This window comes from Xenia sp. Carnegie-2017, unplaced genomic scaffold (genome assembly GCF_021976095.1).
Source record: "Xenia sp. Carnegie-2017 unplaced genomic scaffold, XeniaSp_v1 HiC_scaffold_21, whole genome shotgun sequence".
NCBI classification, from domain to species: Eukaryota; Metazoa; Cnidaria; class Anthozoa; order Malacalcyonacea; family Xeniidae; genus Xenia; species Xenia sp. Carnegie-2017.
Genome location: NW_025813484.1, coordinates 3,868,070 through 3,885,093, shown reverse-complemented (window position 1 = coordinate 3,885,093; position 17,024 = coordinate 3,868,070). Strand labels below are relative to the sequence as shown.

General features: G+C 36.1%; 4 protein-coding genes across 7 annotated transcripts; 3 read left to right on the top strand and 1 right to left on the bottom strand.

The window, feature by feature from the left end:
• Positions 1-1,305, bottom strand: LOC124443742 (signal peptide, CUB and EGF-like domain-containing protein 2). The gene is made up of 4 exons (XM_046994257.1): positions 1,074-1,305; positions 892-963; positions 579-717; positions 1-511 (listed from the first exon to the last, which is right to left on the bottom strand). The coding sequence occupies exons 1-4, from the start codon at positions 1,108-1,110 to the stop codon at positions 1-3; spliced, it is 759 nt and encodes a 252-aa protein (XP_046850213.1). The 5' UTR covers positions 1,111-1,305.
• A 38-nt stretch (positions 1,306-1,343) lies between these two features.
• On the top strand, positions 1,344-3,106 carry LOC124443741 (ankyrin repeat domain-containing protein 53-like). Its single transcript, XM_046994256.1, has 2 exons — positions 1,344-1,842; positions 1,979-3,106. The coding sequence occupies exons 1-2, from the start codon at positions 1,469-1,471 to the stop codon at positions 2,598-2,600; spliced, it is 996 nt and encodes a 331-aa protein (XP_046850212.1). The 5' UTR covers positions 1,344-1,468; the 3' UTR covers positions 2,601-3,106.
• Positions 3,107-5,311: 2,205 nt separating this feature from the next.
• Positions 5,312-6,400, top strand: LOC124444741 (polyadenylate-binding protein-interacting protein 2-like). Its single transcript, XM_046995385.1, has 2 exons — positions 5,312-5,672; positions 6,194-6,400. Exons 1-2 carry the CDS (start codon positions 5,373-5,375, stop codon positions 6,257-6,259), a joined length of 366 nt encoding a protein of 121 aa, XP_046851341.1. The 5' UTR covers positions 5,312-5,372; the 3' UTR covers positions 6,260-6,400.
• Positions 6,401-6,497: 97 nt separating this feature from the next.
• Positions 6,498-15,838, top strand: LOC124444739. 4 transcript variants are annotated; one of them, XM_046995381.1, is made up of 8 exons: positions 6,498-7,402; positions 7,515-7,558; positions 8,227-8,272; positions 12,123-12,197; positions 12,636-12,708; positions 14,252-14,425; positions 14,503-14,576; positions 14,645-15,838. In XM_046995381.1, exons 4-8 carry the CDS (start codon positions 12,142-12,144, stop codon positions 14,799-14,801), a joined length of 534 nt encoding a protein of 177 aa, XP_046851337.1. In that variant the 5' UTR covers positions 6,498-7,402; positions 7,515-7,558; positions 8,227-8,272; positions 12,123-12,141; the 3' UTR covers positions 14,802-15,838. The 4 variants fall into 4 exon arrangements, with proteins under 4 accessions (XP_046851337.1, XP_046851336.1, XP_046851338.1 ...); XM_046995382.1 differs by having other exon boundaries at positions 7,134-7,172; XM_046995380.1 differs by lacking the exon at positions 8,227-8,272.
• Positions 15,839-17,024: the final 1,186 nt, after the last annotated feature.

Sequence of the window (17,024 nt, the reverse complement as noted above, 5' to 3'; positions counted from 1 at the left end):
TTAGGTTGATATTGACCTGGTTGACAATTTAAACAGGTTTTCCCCTTCTTTAGGTTGATATCGACCTGGTTGACAGTTCAAACAGGTTTTCCCTCCTTCTTTAGATTGATATTGACCTGGTTGACAGTTCAAACAGGTTTTTCCAGCTTCTTTAGGTTGATATTTACCTGGTTGACAAGCAGTGCAGTTGATACCTCCTTCTTTAGATTGATATTCACCTGGTTGACAATTTAAACAGGTTTTCCCTCCCATTTTAGGCTGATATTGGCCTGGTTGACAAACTGTGCAGTTAATACCTCCTTCTTTAGGTTGATATTGACCTGGTTGACATTTTAAACAGGTTTTCCTTCCCATTTTAGGCTGATATTGGCCTGGTTGACAGCCTGTGCAGTTAATACCTCCTTCTTTAGGTTGATATTGACCTGGTTGACATTTTAAACAGGTTTTCCCTCCTTCTTTAGGCTGATACTGGCCTGGTGGACAAGCTGTGCAATTAATACCTCCAGAATTCCTATCAAAAGAAAGCTTGCAATTACCATATGGATGCTAATTGATACTAGTTGATAGGAAAACATTACCCATTGATGTAACCAGGTGAGCATGGCAGACAAGATGATTGCCCTGCCTTATCTTGATAGCTTCCTGCTGGACATTTGGTACAGTTTCCAAAACCAACACAAAAGCCAGTTTTGTTACACGACTGGCATGACGGCAACGCTAAAAAATATTGCATCACAAAGACACTTTAGTTGGTGGTGACGTCGTTATTTTCGAGTAGATATCTATCTCAAATGCTATGCTAACATCTATAACAGTTGATCCGTCTATATTAGTTAGTGCAAAGTCCATAACAACGTTTTGCCGTATAATACATTATACATACTGACATACATTCGTTTGCGAAGGTTCCTTTAGGACATTCTTCACATTCTAGTTTCACGCCTTCATTGTGACAGGCGAAGACTACAGGAAGCAAAGCACAACAAAATAAATTCGATAGACCGGCAACTGGCTTAAATTCAACTTCTTTTCGCGACCTATTGTTTTGATAGCATGGCGAAGTAAATGCTTACCAAAACATAACAGCAGTAGATACAGTCGATGAGACATAAAAACATCCGCTTTTCACCCTTTCACGCTTCAATTCTTACATAAATGTGCTACATTAACACTTTCTTGCTCGTGCCATAAGGATATTTCTATTGCGAAAGTTCCACCAGAAAAAAAGAAAGCGCACATGACTTTGTTATGAACTTGAAATAATAACAACGTATTAGACAATTGACATCATTGACCTCTCCCCCGTTGAAGACTAAATTCGAACACCCCCCTGACTTCCTTGACAACAGTGGCACAATAGAGGCCAAAATCATCAAATTGCTCACTTTCAATGACAAAAAGGGGTTCACAAGATTGTTCTGACATTTAAATCTACGTGTGTTAACTCGTACGTTGTGTGCTAGTAGTTATGGCCAAGGCAAAAGTCATTGCAAAGATTCAGAAACATGTCAGGGCGATGGAGGTTGCAAAGCATGTAGACGACGATTCCTTGTTGGCCAGCTGCTCTGGGGATGTGCAATGGTTAGAGAAGTCGGTACGAAATATAGCAGGTGAACGAACTTTTGCTGTGACGAAAAAAGACGGTTTCGGGGCGATACATCTAGCCGCAATGAATGGACATCTTGAGATTTTAAAGATTTTAGTGGAAAAACAACATGCGCCAGTTGACATGGAGAGTGAATGTGGTTGGAGGGCCGTTCATCTTTCTATCAACAAGAAGACCAAATCCAAAGCATTTAAATGTTTAACGTATCTGCTAGAACATGGAGCAGATCCGTCAAAGTATGTCCATAACCGCCTCCGTAATGTACACAAGTCTTGAAATTCTGCAATTTCTGGTTAAAATCTTAAATAAAATTTGCCACTAAATTTCTGTTTTGATACATGATGCTCTCAATAGTTCTTTTTAATATTCTAGGCCAAACCGCAATGGTTTTACTCCCATTCATCAAGCTGCTTACATCGGTCATGTTAACTGCCTTAAAGCTCTTATTAGTGCTGGTGCAGTAATCAACACACAAGATGCAGACGACCTATTACCAGTCGACTACGCTCGCATATGTGGGCACAGAATGTGTGTCAGGATCCTCAATGATCGTCAGTGGCATATTGACAAAGATCTTGAGCTATGCTGTAGGATAAAAGCGAGAGAAGAAGATCGTCAATTGCAAATGGAGATTGAAAACATAAACATTGAAGAGAAAATGAAAAACATTGAGCGATGCAAGTCAGTATTTGAAGAGTGGCTAGGCGGCAAGGGCTTATCAAACACTTTAAAACAATATGAACCGTTTTCTGTAAAAGTCAGAGATCAAAATATAGCAACCACTAGACTCAACAAACGGCAATCTCCAAAATTACCTAAAGCATTTCCTACTGCTAGTGTTGTAATCAACACACCAGCAGAGCCTGAAGCGAAATCTGCATGTCACTACATAGATGAATTTGAAGAAGAGAAGAAACTACATCTTATACCACTAGGTATTTCATCACCAAAACGAAAGCAAAGGGTACAAAATAATGTCAAGGGTACAATGTGAACATCATAGATTGTGTTACCTTGACTTTTGTCAGTCTCATAGTTGCTCTATGTTGTATTTGTCTTATCAAGGACTTGCAACATCAATACCATGAAGGTTGTCACAGTAATATGGCAACTGCTTCAAAGGGCATTTCACATTCCAAAACTGAGGATCTTATACCAAATGCCAAGCCCTCAGATTAAATGCCTCAAATAAAGTTTCAATGCAGTGGCCAGCAAGATGTATGCAAAATATTAAAAACAATATGTAACTAAAAGAATTGTCCATTATATTTGTTTACTAAGTCTAGTGCCATCCATTGTTGTGTAATCATAACTAAAAGCATCTCTTGTTGCTTTTTTTGCTTATCTCTATTTTCATCTAAACCAAAACATCTAAAACTGCCAGCTGGCACAGCTCTTACTAACTCTTTTTTTATAGTTTTCTTGAAAAAAGTTCTTTTTTACACCACCCTAATAAGTCCTACTGATTTACATTAAAAAAAGGAGGAAGACAAGTTCAAATTTTTTGATTGTGCTGTTTGTACTTTAAGCAATGAAAATTCTTCGTGCAACGATAATTGTTATAAAGTAAATGGTTTGAACCCGGGAGTATCGTTACATGTAACGATAATTGTTAGTTACACATAGACTATTTTTCTTATCACAGAGTGCTTTGTGTCTGATTAAATTGACCAATATTAAATGTAATAAACATTCGGGCTTTCAGAATACCTTATATGCACTGCTTGTTCAACCATTACGTTGCAGGGATGGATTAAAGAAGGTTTTTTCGAAAATTTTTTTTCCTTTATTCTTTAATTCAATTAAAGACAATTAAAGAAAACTTTTCGAGAAAACCATTAAAACTTTAACAAAATTTCAAACAAATTGTCAAAAAGGAAATATTTATTCCTGAGCTAAATATTCAATAGTGCTAAAATGCAAATATGAATTATAAATTTTTTACTTTGTTGTGCCAACATCTTGAGACTTTAACAAGTCACCAGGCTCTGTATTCTCATCAAGACAACCTCATATTACATAGTGAATGCACAAGTGAACCACGGAGAAAATACGCTATTATTTAATATTTTAATGTGACATTGGATAAACACTATTTCAGACGTAAGAGCATAAATAAGGAACATTAAAGACAATTTTTAGTTTTGATTCAAATCTTCTTTAATCATTAAAGAAGATTAAAGAAAAAATGATCAAAGAATAAATGCCATCCCTGTTACGTTGAGAGATGCATCTTGTAGACTTGTATGGCATGCTTTCGGTTGGCAGAAACGCTCGATGGAAATAATAATTTGATCATTTGATTCGTTATTTCTTTACAATACAAAATAAAACAAATTCCGAACTTCATAAGTCTGATGATGTCTTTGGAATAAAGACGAAATATTACACCATCTTTTGTTTCAAACTCTTGTAATATCTTGAATATCAAGAAAACGAGATGTCCCTCTTCGGAATTTGTTTTATTTTGTATTATTTGAAATTGTCTGCTTGTCCTGGTTATTTCTTTACACACAACCTTAATTTTACGTTTACTCCTTCCCTCCGATTGTTGTGGAAAAGTAAAGACAACTGTGGCGTTATATTTCAGCCGTCAGCGTCTGTTTATAGACTATAACTTGGGCCCTTGAGAAACAAAAAACGAAAATTATTACCATTTGCGTTCAACTGGTAACTGTCCCGAATTTTTCGCGTTTGTTTACGATTCAAACGTCACGTTTGTCAGACGAAACGCAAATTAGAAACGTAACGTTTGCTCAAGAATGTATAACGTTTGCTCAGGAATTATTAACGTTTGATCAGGAATGTTTAACGTTTGAGGAGCATTTTGAACAGGTTTTGGTCATGTGATAATATGCTTATACAATTTTACAATGATAAAATGCTATAGCAACTGAAAATTACATCTGTATACCTTAGGCGATTTGCAAAGTTTGATAATTGATATAATACAAGAAAGAGCTGCTACAAACTTAGTAATCCGCGATTTAAACAAACGTACCGTTTATCAGTTGAAACCCGACGTTTCGTCTGACAAACGTGACGTTTGAAACGTAAACAAACGCGAAAAACTCGGGACAGTTACCAGTTGAACGCAAATGGTAATAGATTCTTCGAGTTTCGTTAAACACCAAAAAACGAAAAACAAACTTTGCATTCGATTCTTGATTTGAATGAAAAACGAAAAACGAATTTTAGATTTGATTTTTGCAATTATCATTAACAAGTTAAGTGCCTCCTTCCTAGCACATTAGGGAAAATCGTAAAATCCTTCGCTCACTTGAACACGAGAGCCTGAATGACGGAAAGAAAAGGGTGTTTCTCGACCCTTCGAGAAAAGGCACGCAATATTTTTGCTGGAATCTCCGAGAAATACTTTTTTGTATCTTTTAAGCTGTCCTCATGAACTTTATCAAATTTAGCGCATTCATAGTAAGTTGGCAAATTTTTTAAAGAAGCATGATAGTAAAAAACAATAGCTTAAGAGTTATTATCACTTCTTTAGTAAACAATAGTTATGATCATTTACAAATCTGGCACGTCATGGCGTTCTTTGTTGAAGTTACATGACCGGAAATGATGTAGAAATTATGTTAATTTTTGTTGTGGGCGAGGTTAGGTTCTGCGTTGTGATTGGCTCTAGAAATGATTGCTTATTCAATAAAAAAGAGATGAGTGCACGAAAGCATTCTTGCCAAGTTACTACATATACACAAAGGTTGTTTTTACGCAGAGAAAGTTAACTATAACATTACGGTTTAAAAAGATGATGGATAAAGCGAAGAAAAACGACAAAGCGTTCGCTGAATACGAATGGATGGAAAATATGGAAGAATTCGATAGACAAATCGAGGCCGAAATTTGGGAAGAAGAATTGATTCGGTGCTGTATCGAACAACTGTTAGATGAAGAAGATGACGCGCTAACAGCAGTTGATATCCTACAACAACAAATGGAGAAAACAACTCTCGGGCGAACCAACGGAGATTCCCAAAGAACCATCAACGGCAATGCCATTATCGACAACTACAGAAACGGATTTGTTGGGTGCCCATCTTTCGTACCTGTAAGTAATTGAGTTGCCTTTCGTCGATAACTCGAGGGTTCTTTATTAAATAGAATCATTTTGTTAAGAGGTTGTGTATCTATATTGATTCTTTGTCACTTCTGGCAAGGTTGCAAGCGGAATATCGTTAGTCGTTGTAATACAGTGGCACTTCGAGACGCTTGACTTAGTCAGGCTGAAAAAAACGGCAATTTCTATTAATAGAGTGCTTTCAATCAAATCAAAAGATTAAACCAGCAATGCTTTTCTCGTGCTTTAAATATTCGATATTTTTCTTGTTTTTTTTATGTTTTTGGTTTACTGCTTCAAACATCAATTTACTCTACTTTAACATTGGAGTAGAGTTTTCATGTACTAAAATCATGCTGAGAATAGTCGACCTGTTTTCAAAGATATGCATTCTTTTTGTATAATATTGCACTTACTGAGCTGACAACCTTTTAGATTTTTGATTATCATACGTGGCATCAGAGAGTTCAGTCACTTTGCTCACGTTTTCATAAATGATTTATTTTTGTCAGGATCCAAAAAAGAGCTCACTAAATCCCAATGCAGCTGTCTTTGTTCCTCGCCAGACATCATCATAGCAACGGACATCAGTGTAGCGAAATGTGCATCTGTATTTGGGTGTTAGATTGGAAATTTTAGATAAGTGTACATAAAAGAAGTTTAAAAAGTTTGTCACACTTTTTGTAAAGATATATTTTAAATTAAATTGATAACAATTATTCTGGTTTTGAAACTTGTTCGGATGTGATTGTTTTTGTTTTTGTTTTACGTTGTTTCGTATAAACACAAAAAAGTGGTAACATTTCAGGCATGCAGCACATGTAGTAAACAGCAATTCTAAATATGTTTCTGGCAAAGTTTTGACATTCTCAATATGTTAGAAGTGAGCTAATTATTTAAAGGAAATATTAAGTCACGTAGATGCGAAGGATTGTATAAGTTTCCTAAATCATTTCTTCTATTGTAAGAATTTTTGATAATCTGGAATGTCTTCAAATGTGCATGTTTATGCAGGATTTCCCTTTCGACTTACTGTGCAAGACTACTACCACATTACAAATTTTTTTGCAGATGAACGTAAATAAGTCAAGTAGCACGTGACCATATTTGACCAATGACATTTAATGTCCGTCCTTATCAGTGAACTCTACAACAACTCATTATACACAAACCTAGACTTGTTTGAAGCCACGTAGAAGCTGATTTGCTGCTTCGCGTGTATCTCGCGTGGACTGTTTTATTTGCGTGACGGATTGTTTTGCAAAAACTGCCAACTTGGAAATATAATGCTAGCCTAAATGCTTTATTTTTTTCAAAACCGTTTGCAAAATTTGGTTATTAATGTGTTAAGATGCATTGTGGACGTTCCAAGACATGTTTTGTATACGTAATGCTGTATTATATAAAACATAAAAGGGAGAACTTGCTTCGAAATATGAATTTCTCATTTGTCGTCGAAAGACCAAAAATTTAAGATAAAACTGATAACAGGTAGTATGTATCTTTGAATGCTGTGCAAAATACAAACAATCCACTTAATATAACATGTTTCATAACAATTTTATTGCTTTCAAAGTTAGACTTGCTTTGTAAGAATTTCACATGCTCTTTTTGTAATGTGTGAAAGAGTTGTTGTAGAGTTCATTGGTCCTTATCGCCTTTCACCCTTTGGCACCTTTTCCGCGCCATGTTTAAAAGGAGTTCTTCTTGACACAGTCATTGTATGTGTACTGTAAAATATTGTATTATATCCTGAATTAAAAGTATTGATAGCATCACAGCGAGTTCAACCTCTCTAATAACAATTATTTATTTTAACGTCATTGGGAAAAGTCGTTCACGAATCACGAATTCAACCAAATCTTCTATAACACAAGGTAGGATAGTTTGATGGACATTAACAGTTTACGGCTGCCAAAGAGTATGTTAGTAAAACACAAGACAAGAGACACTCCGTATAAAGTAAACTGTCTATTGTCTTGTGTTTTATTAACAGTTTATTTGGGGTCAAAAATTATTAATACAAAATATGGGCTTGAACTCGATGAAAGGAATATTACTGTTGTGTACGTAGTTCAGTTAGATTAAAGAGATATTGCTAAAATATACTAGTTACTAAATTCAATGTCCAATTAGTGCAATGTCATTCTAATCGTTTTCGTGTTCATACGATGTGAAATAAGTAGAATATTTTTTCAAGACTTTCCATGTATGATTTGCAGGATTTCTGCAGTAGATATGTCATGTGGAAGAAAAGTTTGTAAAAAAAATTGTAATGTAAAGCTGTTTAGATGAAAAGATAGTTATGGGTTAACAGCTGCGTTTTACCAAGAATTGCCCTTGGAAGAAATTAAATGGAAATAATTAAGTGCAAATATTTTGTGAATTTGACATCTGTTATGCATGGAATCATCTTGATGTCAAATCACCAAATCTTATTTTACACTTGAAATTCACCGTGCCTCGAAAAAACCTTATAAATGGTTGAATAGAACAGATTTCAAGCATATTTGTCTTGCCAAGTTATGTTTCATGATTTCATTAGGATCATTTCTTCCTCAATCAAGTTCAAGAAAACGACAGAGAAAGAGGTAAAGACAAGATTTCAAATCAAAGTTAGCTGGTAAAATATTAGAGGATTGGATAGGATTATGAGGATTAGTACTTGAGTTAAATATGGAGAAGAGTAGGGTTTATGGGTATTTAGAATATGGCTATGACAGCAACCACAGAAGATTGATAATTGGAGGGAGGGGCTAGTATTCATATAAGCCATATTACGTTCCTATGAAACTCATCGTTTTCTATGGATTGCAATATGCATCTATGAATATGAACCTACCCCCCTCCCAATTATCGATCTTCTGTGGTCCCTGTTTGAGGCATAAAAGTTTGTTTAGTAATAAAAAATATAGCTTTAGCTTGTTGGAATGTCAACTAAAGTTATGAGTTAGTATTTTAAGGAAAATGGATGCTAAGATAATGAACAACATTGTGAGGCTAAGAAGTTGAGAGAAGTTATCTATAGCTAGGAAAATGGTTGTCAAATGCACTATCTTGTGATAAAAGTGCACTTAGAAAAGCATGTGCCTGACAATTTTTTTAATATACAATTGGGTACAAAATGTTTTCTTAAAATAGGAGGCGCTTTAGCAGGATTAGGCTGTTTTTCCTATCAATTGCATGTACTTTTTTCAGGGTTTAGATTAAGTATTCTGATTTGAATGGCAAATTTTTTGATAGTGCCAGCCTTAGTATTGGTGATGACTTTAGAGCTGGTGTTAGCTTTAGTGTTAGTGTGAGCTTTAGTGTTAGTGTCAGCCTTAGTGTTAGTGTCAGCCTTAGTATTGATGTATGCTTTAGAGCTGGTGTTAGCTTTAGTTATAGGGTCAGCCTTAGTGTTAGTGACAGCCTTAGTGATAGTGTTAGCCTTAGTATTAGTGTCAGCCTTAGTGATAGTGCTAGCCTTAGTATTAGTGTCAGCCTTAGTGATAGTGCTAGCCTTAGTATTGGTGTAGGCTTTAGAGCTGGTGTTAGCTTTAGTGATAGTGATAGTGTCAGCCTTAGTGATACTGCTAGCCTTAGTATTGGTGTAGGCTTTAGAGCTGGTGTTAGCTTTGTGATAGTGATAGTGTCAGCCTTAGTGTTAGTGTCAGCCTTAGTGATAGTGCTAGCCTTAGTATTGGTGTAGGCTTTAGAGCTGGTGTTAGCTTTGTGATAGTGATAGTGTCAGCCTTAGTGTTAGTGTCAGCCTTAGTATTGGTCTATGCTTTAGAGCTGGTGTTAGCTTTAGTGATAGTGTCAGCCTTAGTGTTAGTGACAGCCTTAGTGATAGTGTTAGCCTTAGTAGTGTCAGCATAGTGCTAGCCTTAGTATTGGTGTTGACTTTATAGCTGGTGTTAGCCTTAGTATTAGTGTCAGCCCAGCCTTAGTGTTAGTGTCAGCCTTAGTGATAGTGCTAGCCTTAGTATTGGTGTTGACTTTAGAGCTGGTGTTAGCCTTAGTATTAGTGTCAGCCTTAGAATTGGTGCCAGCCTTAGTGATAGTGTCAGCCTTAGTGATAGTGCTAGCCTTAGTATTAGTGTCAGCCTTAGTGATAGTGCTAGCCTTAGTATTGATGTAGGCTTTATAGCTGGTGTTAGCCTTAGTGTTAGTGTGAGCTTTAGTGTTAGTGTCAGCCTTAGTATTAGTGCCAGCCTTAGTGTTAGTGTCAGCCTTAGTGATAGTGCTAGCCTTAGTATTGGTGTAGGCTTTAGAGCTGGTGTTAGCTTTGTGATAGTGATAGTGTCAGCCTTAGTGTTAGTGTCAGCCTTAGTATTGGTCTATGCTTTAGAGCTGGTGTTAGCTTTAGTGATAGTGTCAGCCTTAGTGTTAGTGACAGCCTTAGTGATAGTGTTAGCCTTAGTATTAGTGTCAGCGTTAGTGATAGTGCTAGCCTTAGTATTGGTGTTGACTTTATAGCTGGTGTTAGCCTTAGTATTAGTGTCAGCCTAAGAATTAGTGCCAGCCTTAGTGTTAGTGTCAGCCTTAGTGATAGTGCTAGCCTTAGTATTGGTGTTGACTTTAGAGCTGGTGTTAGCCTTAGTATTAGTGTCAGCCTTAGAATTAGTGCCTGCCTTAGTGATAGTGTCAGCCTTAGTGATAGTGCTAGCCTTAGTATTGGTGTTGACTTTAGAGCTGGTGTTAGCCTTAGTATTAGTGTCAGCCTTAGAATTGGTGCCAGCCTTAGTGATAGTGTCAGCCTTAGTGATAGTGCTAGCCTTAGTATTAGTGTCAGCCTTAGTGATAGTGCTAGCCTTAGTATTGATGTAGGCTTTATAGCTGGTGTTAGCCTTAGTGTTAGTGTGAGCTTTAGTGTTAGTGTCAGCCTTAGTATTAGTGCCAGCCTTACCGTTAGTGTCAGCCTTAGTGATAGTGTTAGCCTTAGTATTGGTGTAGGCTTTAGAGCTGGTGTTAGCTTTAGTGATAGTGATAGTGTCAGCCTTAGTGTTAGTGTCAGCTTAAGTGTTAGTGCTAGCCTTAGTATTGGTGTAGGCTTTAGAGCTGGTGTTAGCTTTGTGATAGTGATAGTGTCAGCCTTAGTGTTAGTGTCAGCCTTAGTATTGGTGTAGGCTTTATAGCTGGTGTTAGCCTTAGTGTTAGTGTGAGCTTTAGTGTTAGTGTCAGCCTTAGTATTAGTGCCAGCCTTAGTGTTAGTGTCAGCCTTAGTGATAGTGCTAGCCTTAGTATTGGTGTAGGCTTTAGAGCTGGTGTTAGCTTTGTGATAGTGATAGTGTCAGCCTTAGTGTTAGTGTCAGCCTTAGTATTGGTCTATGCTTTAGAGCTGGTGTTAGCTTTAGTGATAGTGTCAGCCTTAGTGTTAGTGACAGCCTTAGTGATAGTGTTAGCCTTAGTATTAGTGTCAGCGTTAGTGATAGTGCTAGCCTTAGTATTGGTGTTGACTTTATAGCTGGTGTTAGCCTTAGTATTAGTGTCAGCCTAAGAATTAGTGCCAGCCTTAGTGTTAGTGTCAGCCTTAGTGATAGTGCTAGCCTTAGTATTGGTGTTGACTTTAGAGCTGGTGTTAGCCTTAGTATTAGTGTCAGCCTTAGAATTAGTGCCTGCCTTAGTGATAGTGTCAGCCTTAGTGATAGTGCTAGCCTTAGTATTGGTGTTGACTTTAGAGCTGGTGTTAGCCTTAGTATTAGTGTCAGCCTTAGAATTGGTGCCAGCCTTAGTGATAGTGTCAGCCTTAGTGATAGTGCTAGCCTTAGTATTAGTGTCAGCCTTAGTGATAGTGCTAGCCTTAGTATTGATGTAGGCTTTATAGCTGGTGTTAGCCTTAGTGTTAGTGTGAGCTTTAGTGTTAGTGTCAGCCTTAGTATTAGTGCCAGCCTTACCGTTAGTGTCAGCCTTAGTGATAGTGTTAGCCTTAGTATTGGTGTAGGCTTTAGAGCTGGTGTTAGCTTTAGTGATAGTGATAGTGTCAGCCTTAGTGTTAGTGTCAGCTTAAGTGTTAGTGCTAGCCTTAGTATTGGTGTAGGCTTTAGAGCTGGTGTTAGCCTTAGTGTTAGTGTCAGCTTTAGCGTTAGTGTCAGCCTCAGTTGTCACCTCTCCTTGCCAGTCCTCTATATTTACCTGTTGTCACCTCTTCCATCCTGGCTTATTCTCATCTGGTCTTTCCTGCCCTCTCCTATTCTTACGTGTCTGTTTTTGCACATCCTTTCTTGGCTTATCCACTCTTTCTCTGTCTTCTCCTGTTCTTTCCGTTTCTCTTAGGTACTTGCCCAATGTAACATGTTGCCATTTTTGAGCAAATAACATTTGATGATACTACCCAGTTTTTATCGCAATTTTTATGTGAAATTTTATATTATAGACAGTTATCATTTGTCAAATTAATAAGAATTAAAGCATTGCAGTAAGTTCAACTAATCTAATACACGACTATTTATGTTGAAGCTATGGGGAAAAGTTGTTCATGAACTCAGCAAGCCCGTTGTCGAAGATAAAGGATAAAATAGCCTCTAGCAAAAGGTAAAATGCGTCCATGAAATACAATTTATCTCTTTACTGTACTGTTCAGAAGTAAGTTTACCGAAAACGCGTTCTGAACTCGTTCCAAAACGTGTTCCAATTGCGTTCGGCTTAAGATGGAACACGTATAAAAACGCGTTGTCTGCCGCATCCGATCATTGATCGGTAATCATCATTTATACTCGCTATACAAGTGTTCAATTTCGGAAATTTTCGATGTCATACCGAGTTTATTTGAACAATTGGGCACGCGTTCAGAACGTGTCCCCTATTTTTTTTGGAACGTGTTTGGGACGCGTTTCGTTTGCGTTGAAACGCAAATGGAACGCGAACGCAGTGTTAAGTTACTTCTGAGCGGTACTGTAAGTCGACCGAAATTGTTTATTTAATGAGGTATCAAGCTTTTGTAACAATATAATTTTTGTCAAATGATTTTAGAATCTATACTCCATCATTCCCGTTAAAGAAGAATATGCTGAAGCTTGAAGTCAAGACAAGAGTGGATACACTGGTACACAAAGGGATAGTTGTATTTTTTGCCACTGACAATAAGGTCATGGGGCAAAGGGTTGAGTTATGGGACTTAGGAGTTAAGATAGCATGGTTGGATATAGGTTTCTTTGTAATAATGGAATACTTATTAGGCCTAGGATATGAGTAAAATATGGTTAGTAGTAAATTTGTTGAGTGGAATGGATGCATTGGAATGTGGCGTGTTTTGTTCGAAATAGAATGAATAGAATTATGGTGCACGTATAAAAATACACCATGCTTTCAGTTTGAATTAGTTTGACTCAATCTTAATTCTACAATTTTTGTGATTTAGTCTTTTGTATTGTAGTATTTTAGTGTAAGTGTTTGTTTTGTTGCTCTTATGTACTCTTGCATTTTGTGATGGTGTTAGTCTTACGTACTGTTGCTTTTTGTGATGGTTTTAGTTTTACGTACTCCTGCTTTTTGTGATGGTGTTAGTCTTATGTACTCTTGCATTTTGTGATGGTGTTAGTCTTACGTACTGTTGCTTTTTGTGATGGTGTTAGTTTTACGTACTCCTGCTTTTTGTGATGGTGTTAGTCTTATGTACTCTTGTTTTTTGTGATGGTGTTAGTCTTGTGTACTCTTGTTTTTTGTGATAGTGTTAGTATTACGTACTCTTGCTTTTTGTGATGGTGTTAGTCTTATGTACTCTTGCTTTTTGTGATGGTGTTAGTCTTACGTACTCTTGTTTTTTGTGATGGTGTTAGTCTTATGTACTCTTGTTTTTTGTGATAGTGTTAGTATTACCTACTCTTGCTTTTTGTGATGGTGTTAGTCTTACGTACTCTTGTTTTTGTGATGGTGTTAGTCTTATGTACTCTTGTTTTTTGTGATAGTGTTAGTATTACCTACTTGCTTTTGTGATGGTGTTAGTCTTATGTACTCTTGCTTTTTGTGATGGTGTTAGTCTTATGTACTCTTGCTTTTTGTTATGGTGTTAGTATTACGTACTCTTGCTTTTTGTGATGGTGTTAGTCTTATGTACTCTTGCTTTTTGTGATGGTGTTAGTCTTATGTACTCTTGCTTTTTGTTATGGTGTTAGTATTACGTACTCTTGCTTTTTGTGATGGTGTTAGTCTTATGTACTCTTGCTTTTTGTGATGGTGTTAGTTTTACGTACTCTTGCTTTTTGTTATGGTTTTAGTATTACGTACTCTTGCTGTTTGTGATGGTGTTAGTCTTATGTACTCTTGCTTTTGTGATGGTGTTAGTCTTATGTACTCTTGCTTTTTGTGATGGTGTTAGTTTTACGTACTCTTGCTTTTTGTGATGATGTTAGTCTTATGAACTCTTGCATTTTGTGATGGTGTTAGTCTTATGTACTCTTGCTTTTTGTGATGGTGTTAGTCTTATGTACTCTTGCTTTTTGTGATGGTGTTAGTCTTATGTACTCTTGCTTTTTGTGATGGTGTTAGTCTTATGTACTCTTGCTTTTTGTGATGGTGTTACTCTTACGTACTCCATCAATAAAATTGCAGCTGAAGAAAATTTATAATTTGTCTTTCCTACTTTAAAGAATTTCGTCCACTACTCAATCAACAACACGAAAAAGAAATTCAAAGGTAGAAATGCCAACGTAAAAGAGGCTGCCAAGAAACAAAGATATCAGACTTTATATTGTATGAGTGAAGAAGAATTTTTTAGAACTGCGAAAGAATTGTTGAAGTTAAAAAATTTGGTTGGAGTGAAGGTTTTTTTACATCGTAAAATTTGTTCAAATGCTATGTTCAGGGGGTACAAAAAGTATCATCATTTTTTTTACTCAAGAATGCTAAAATGCGAAAAATGTCAAAGGACGAAAAAGATGCGATGAAGAATAATGAGAAGAAGGAACAAAGAAGGTTTTTTTCTTTGTGTATTTTGATATTATGTAACTTTTTCAATCGAAGGCAAAATTTGTTCCTGACAGGCAATCTTATGGCTTTGACGAAACTAAAGTAATGGATGCGACACGGCCCCCTAAAAAGAACGCTTATACAGCAAAAATTTCGAGTTCTTCCAATTTGTCAGTTGATGGAATTCTGCATTTGTTTGAACTATCAGGCAACGATCATGTCCATTCGTAAATTTGAACAGAAACAGCAGCAGCAAGTACAATGGCAAGGATAAAAGGGCGAAACCACGTTGAAGTTTATGTATAGAGAGAATTACTTGGTCACTGGAAGAGAGTCTCAACGTGGATTGAACGTAAATTATTAACTATCAAAGCGGAATTACTACGAGTTAACGAGGTCTACCAGACAAACCAAATGTCAATGGATATACCGGACGAAATCTAAGCATTTGATAAGCATACAGTTTGTATAGAAGCTATGGAATTGAGTGATAGCGTAACGCAATAAACAAGAGCGCCGTGAAGACTATGCAGCTTGGTTTCTTACAACATCCGATTTCCTCAACACAATATTTAGAGATAATATGGCTGCGTTGTCAAATATGCTGTGATATGTTATAAGTGTCATAAACCATTGAAATGTAGGATATGACTCGTGAAATCGACATTCCTAAAGAATACACCTCAAAAACAACGGAACGATAGGAAAATTCATTTCCTATGTATATTATATAAAAGTTAAAAGAAGACAAGTTATCGGCTGCTTTAAAGCCTCCACCAATGTCAAGCCAGAAATATGTCATCCTCATATTTAACTACGACAAGTGCCATTGGATTAATAAAGCTAATATCGACAGCAGCCGCTAAAAGAAGTCTGCATTGCTGGCCGTAAGAAAACGTGCTGCTTTTGAAAGACTTACTTGTCTCTATCTTTTTCAAAAGAATTTCGAACTATAACTAAATGTAACTATAGATGTTTTGCTAATGTAATACCAAACTAACATTAATATAAATGTATTTATTTGTACTACTCTTTCACTCTTTATATCAACACTCGTTGTAATCATATAATGTATTACATCTTTTTCTATTATTACACCTACTTCCATTATTTCAAAAAAAGTGCTCTCTATTTAAAATTTTATAACTGCAAAGCACTCTTTTTATAATTTTCGAACGATAATTACAAAATAGACTAATCAAGTCTGAGTTTCCTTTAAATGTATTTTAAAAATATTTTTGAATAAGTAAACATTTTAAAATTCTTTATTACTGTTTGGTTGATAGACGAAGTCGATAACGAGTTTTTATTGTGCATAAGCCTGTCAGAACTTTAATGAACCAAAAAAAGCATAAGAAATAGATCGACTCTGAGGATGAACACTACTAAAATCTGTACGGAGTGAAGTTGGTATCAAGGTTCTTTCCATACACCCTTACTTTATTTAAATATGCGCAGTTCGATGTAGTAGAAAAAGAGACAGTGAAGATTATTAGAACAAACTTTTTCCAGTATATGGTGCTCTTTTCCTTTTTACTTAATTCGTACAGCCATTTCACACAATTGTAACGACAACATTGACAAAAATCTTTCGATTTTCTAATTTCACCTCAACTTTTCTGTTCCAGAAGTCGGCAAAAAAAGTAATTAAAAGAGTTGTTTAATAAAGAATCAAGAAAAAGGACGACTCTAATATATTATCTACACATCAATTTAATCAAACGAAGAAGCTCTATTAACTCTAAATTACTATTCATAAAGATCAAGTAATGATCATTTCCTTCATATCAGAGGCTTGCTATTTTACTTACATTTAGAAAAACTGGATAATATTTGTTGACTTCACTCTATGGTAAAATCATCCTTGTCGTCGCATTTATTCTCTTCTAGATCTACAAGTAAAGCTCCCGATGTATAAAAACACACTGAAAATGATTCTGTCGTTGACTTCATTGTGATTATATTTGACTAAACTTTTTGGATTGTCGTTCATGTCTCATAAAATAACCACTTTTTTATCTATCGTTTCCTATGTTCTATGAAACGACGACTTTTCCAAATGTCGTTTCCCATTAAATGACAATTTTTTCAAATGCCTGCTTCAAAGAACAAAAGCCAAAAAGTAGACACAAAGGTAGACACAAACGTAGAAATAATCGTAGACATAAAGGTAGAGATAAAGGTAGACACAAAGGTAGACAAAAAGGTAGACACAAAAGTAGACATAAAGGTAGACATAAAGATAGACATAAAAGTAGACACAAAGGTAGACATAAAGGTAGACATAAAGGTAGACACAAAGGTAGACACAAAGGTAGACACAAAGGTAGACATAAAGGTAGACAAAAGGTAGACATAAAGGTAGACATAAAGGTAGACAAAGGTAGACATAAAGGTTAAAGGAGACAAAAGGTAGACACAAAGGTAGACATAAAGGTAGACAAAGGTAGACAT

What these genes read in the sequence shown, in the direction of transcription:
- LOC124443741 (XM_046994256.1), top strand. Translation starts at nt 1,469, where the DNA reads ATGGCCAAGGCAAAAGTCATTGCAAAGATTCAGAAACATGTCAGGGCG. An exon ending in CATGGAGCAGATCCGTCAAA is followed by an intron (nt 1,843 to 1,978) that starts GTATGTCCATAA and finishes TTAATATTCTAG; the next exon opens with GCCAAACCGCAATGGTTTTA.
- LOC124444739 (XM_046995380.1), top strand. Translation starts at nt 7,298, where the DNA reads ATGTGTGAAAGAGTTGTTGTAGAGTTCATTGGTCCTTATCGCCTTTCA. An exon ending in TTCTTCTTGACACAGTCATT is followed by an intron (nt 7,403 to 7,514) that starts GTATGTGTACTG and finishes CATTGGGAAAAG; the next exon opens with TCGTTCACGAATCACGAATT. An exon ending in GAGAAGAAGGAACAAAGAAG is followed by an intron (nt 14,577 to 14,644) that starts GTTTTTTTCTTT and finishes TGTTCCTGACAG; the next exon opens with GCAATCTTATGGCTTTGACG.
- LOC124444741 (XM_046995385.1), top strand. Translation starts at nt 5,373, where the DNA reads ATGATGGATAAAGCGAAGAAAAACGACAAAGCGTTCGCTGAATACGAA. An exon ending in GGTGCCCATCTTTCGTACCT is followed by an intron (nt 5,673 to 6,193) that starts GTAAGTAATTGA and finishes TATTTTTGTCAG; the next exon opens with GATCCAAAAAAGAGCTCACT.
- LOC124443742 (XM_046994257.1), bottom strand. Translation starts at nt 1,110, where the DNA reads ATGTCTCATCGACTGTATCTACTGCTGTTATGTTTTG. An exon ending in TCTACTGCTGTTATGTTTTG is followed by an intron (nt 964 to 1,073) that starts GTAAGCATTTAC and finishes TGCTTCCTGTAG; the next exon opens with TCTTCGCCTGTCACAATGAA. An exon ending in AGGAACCTTCGCAAACGAAT is followed by an intron (nt 718 to 891) that starts GTATGTCAGTAT and finishes AATATTTTTTAG; the next exon opens with CGTTGCCGTCATGCCAGTCG.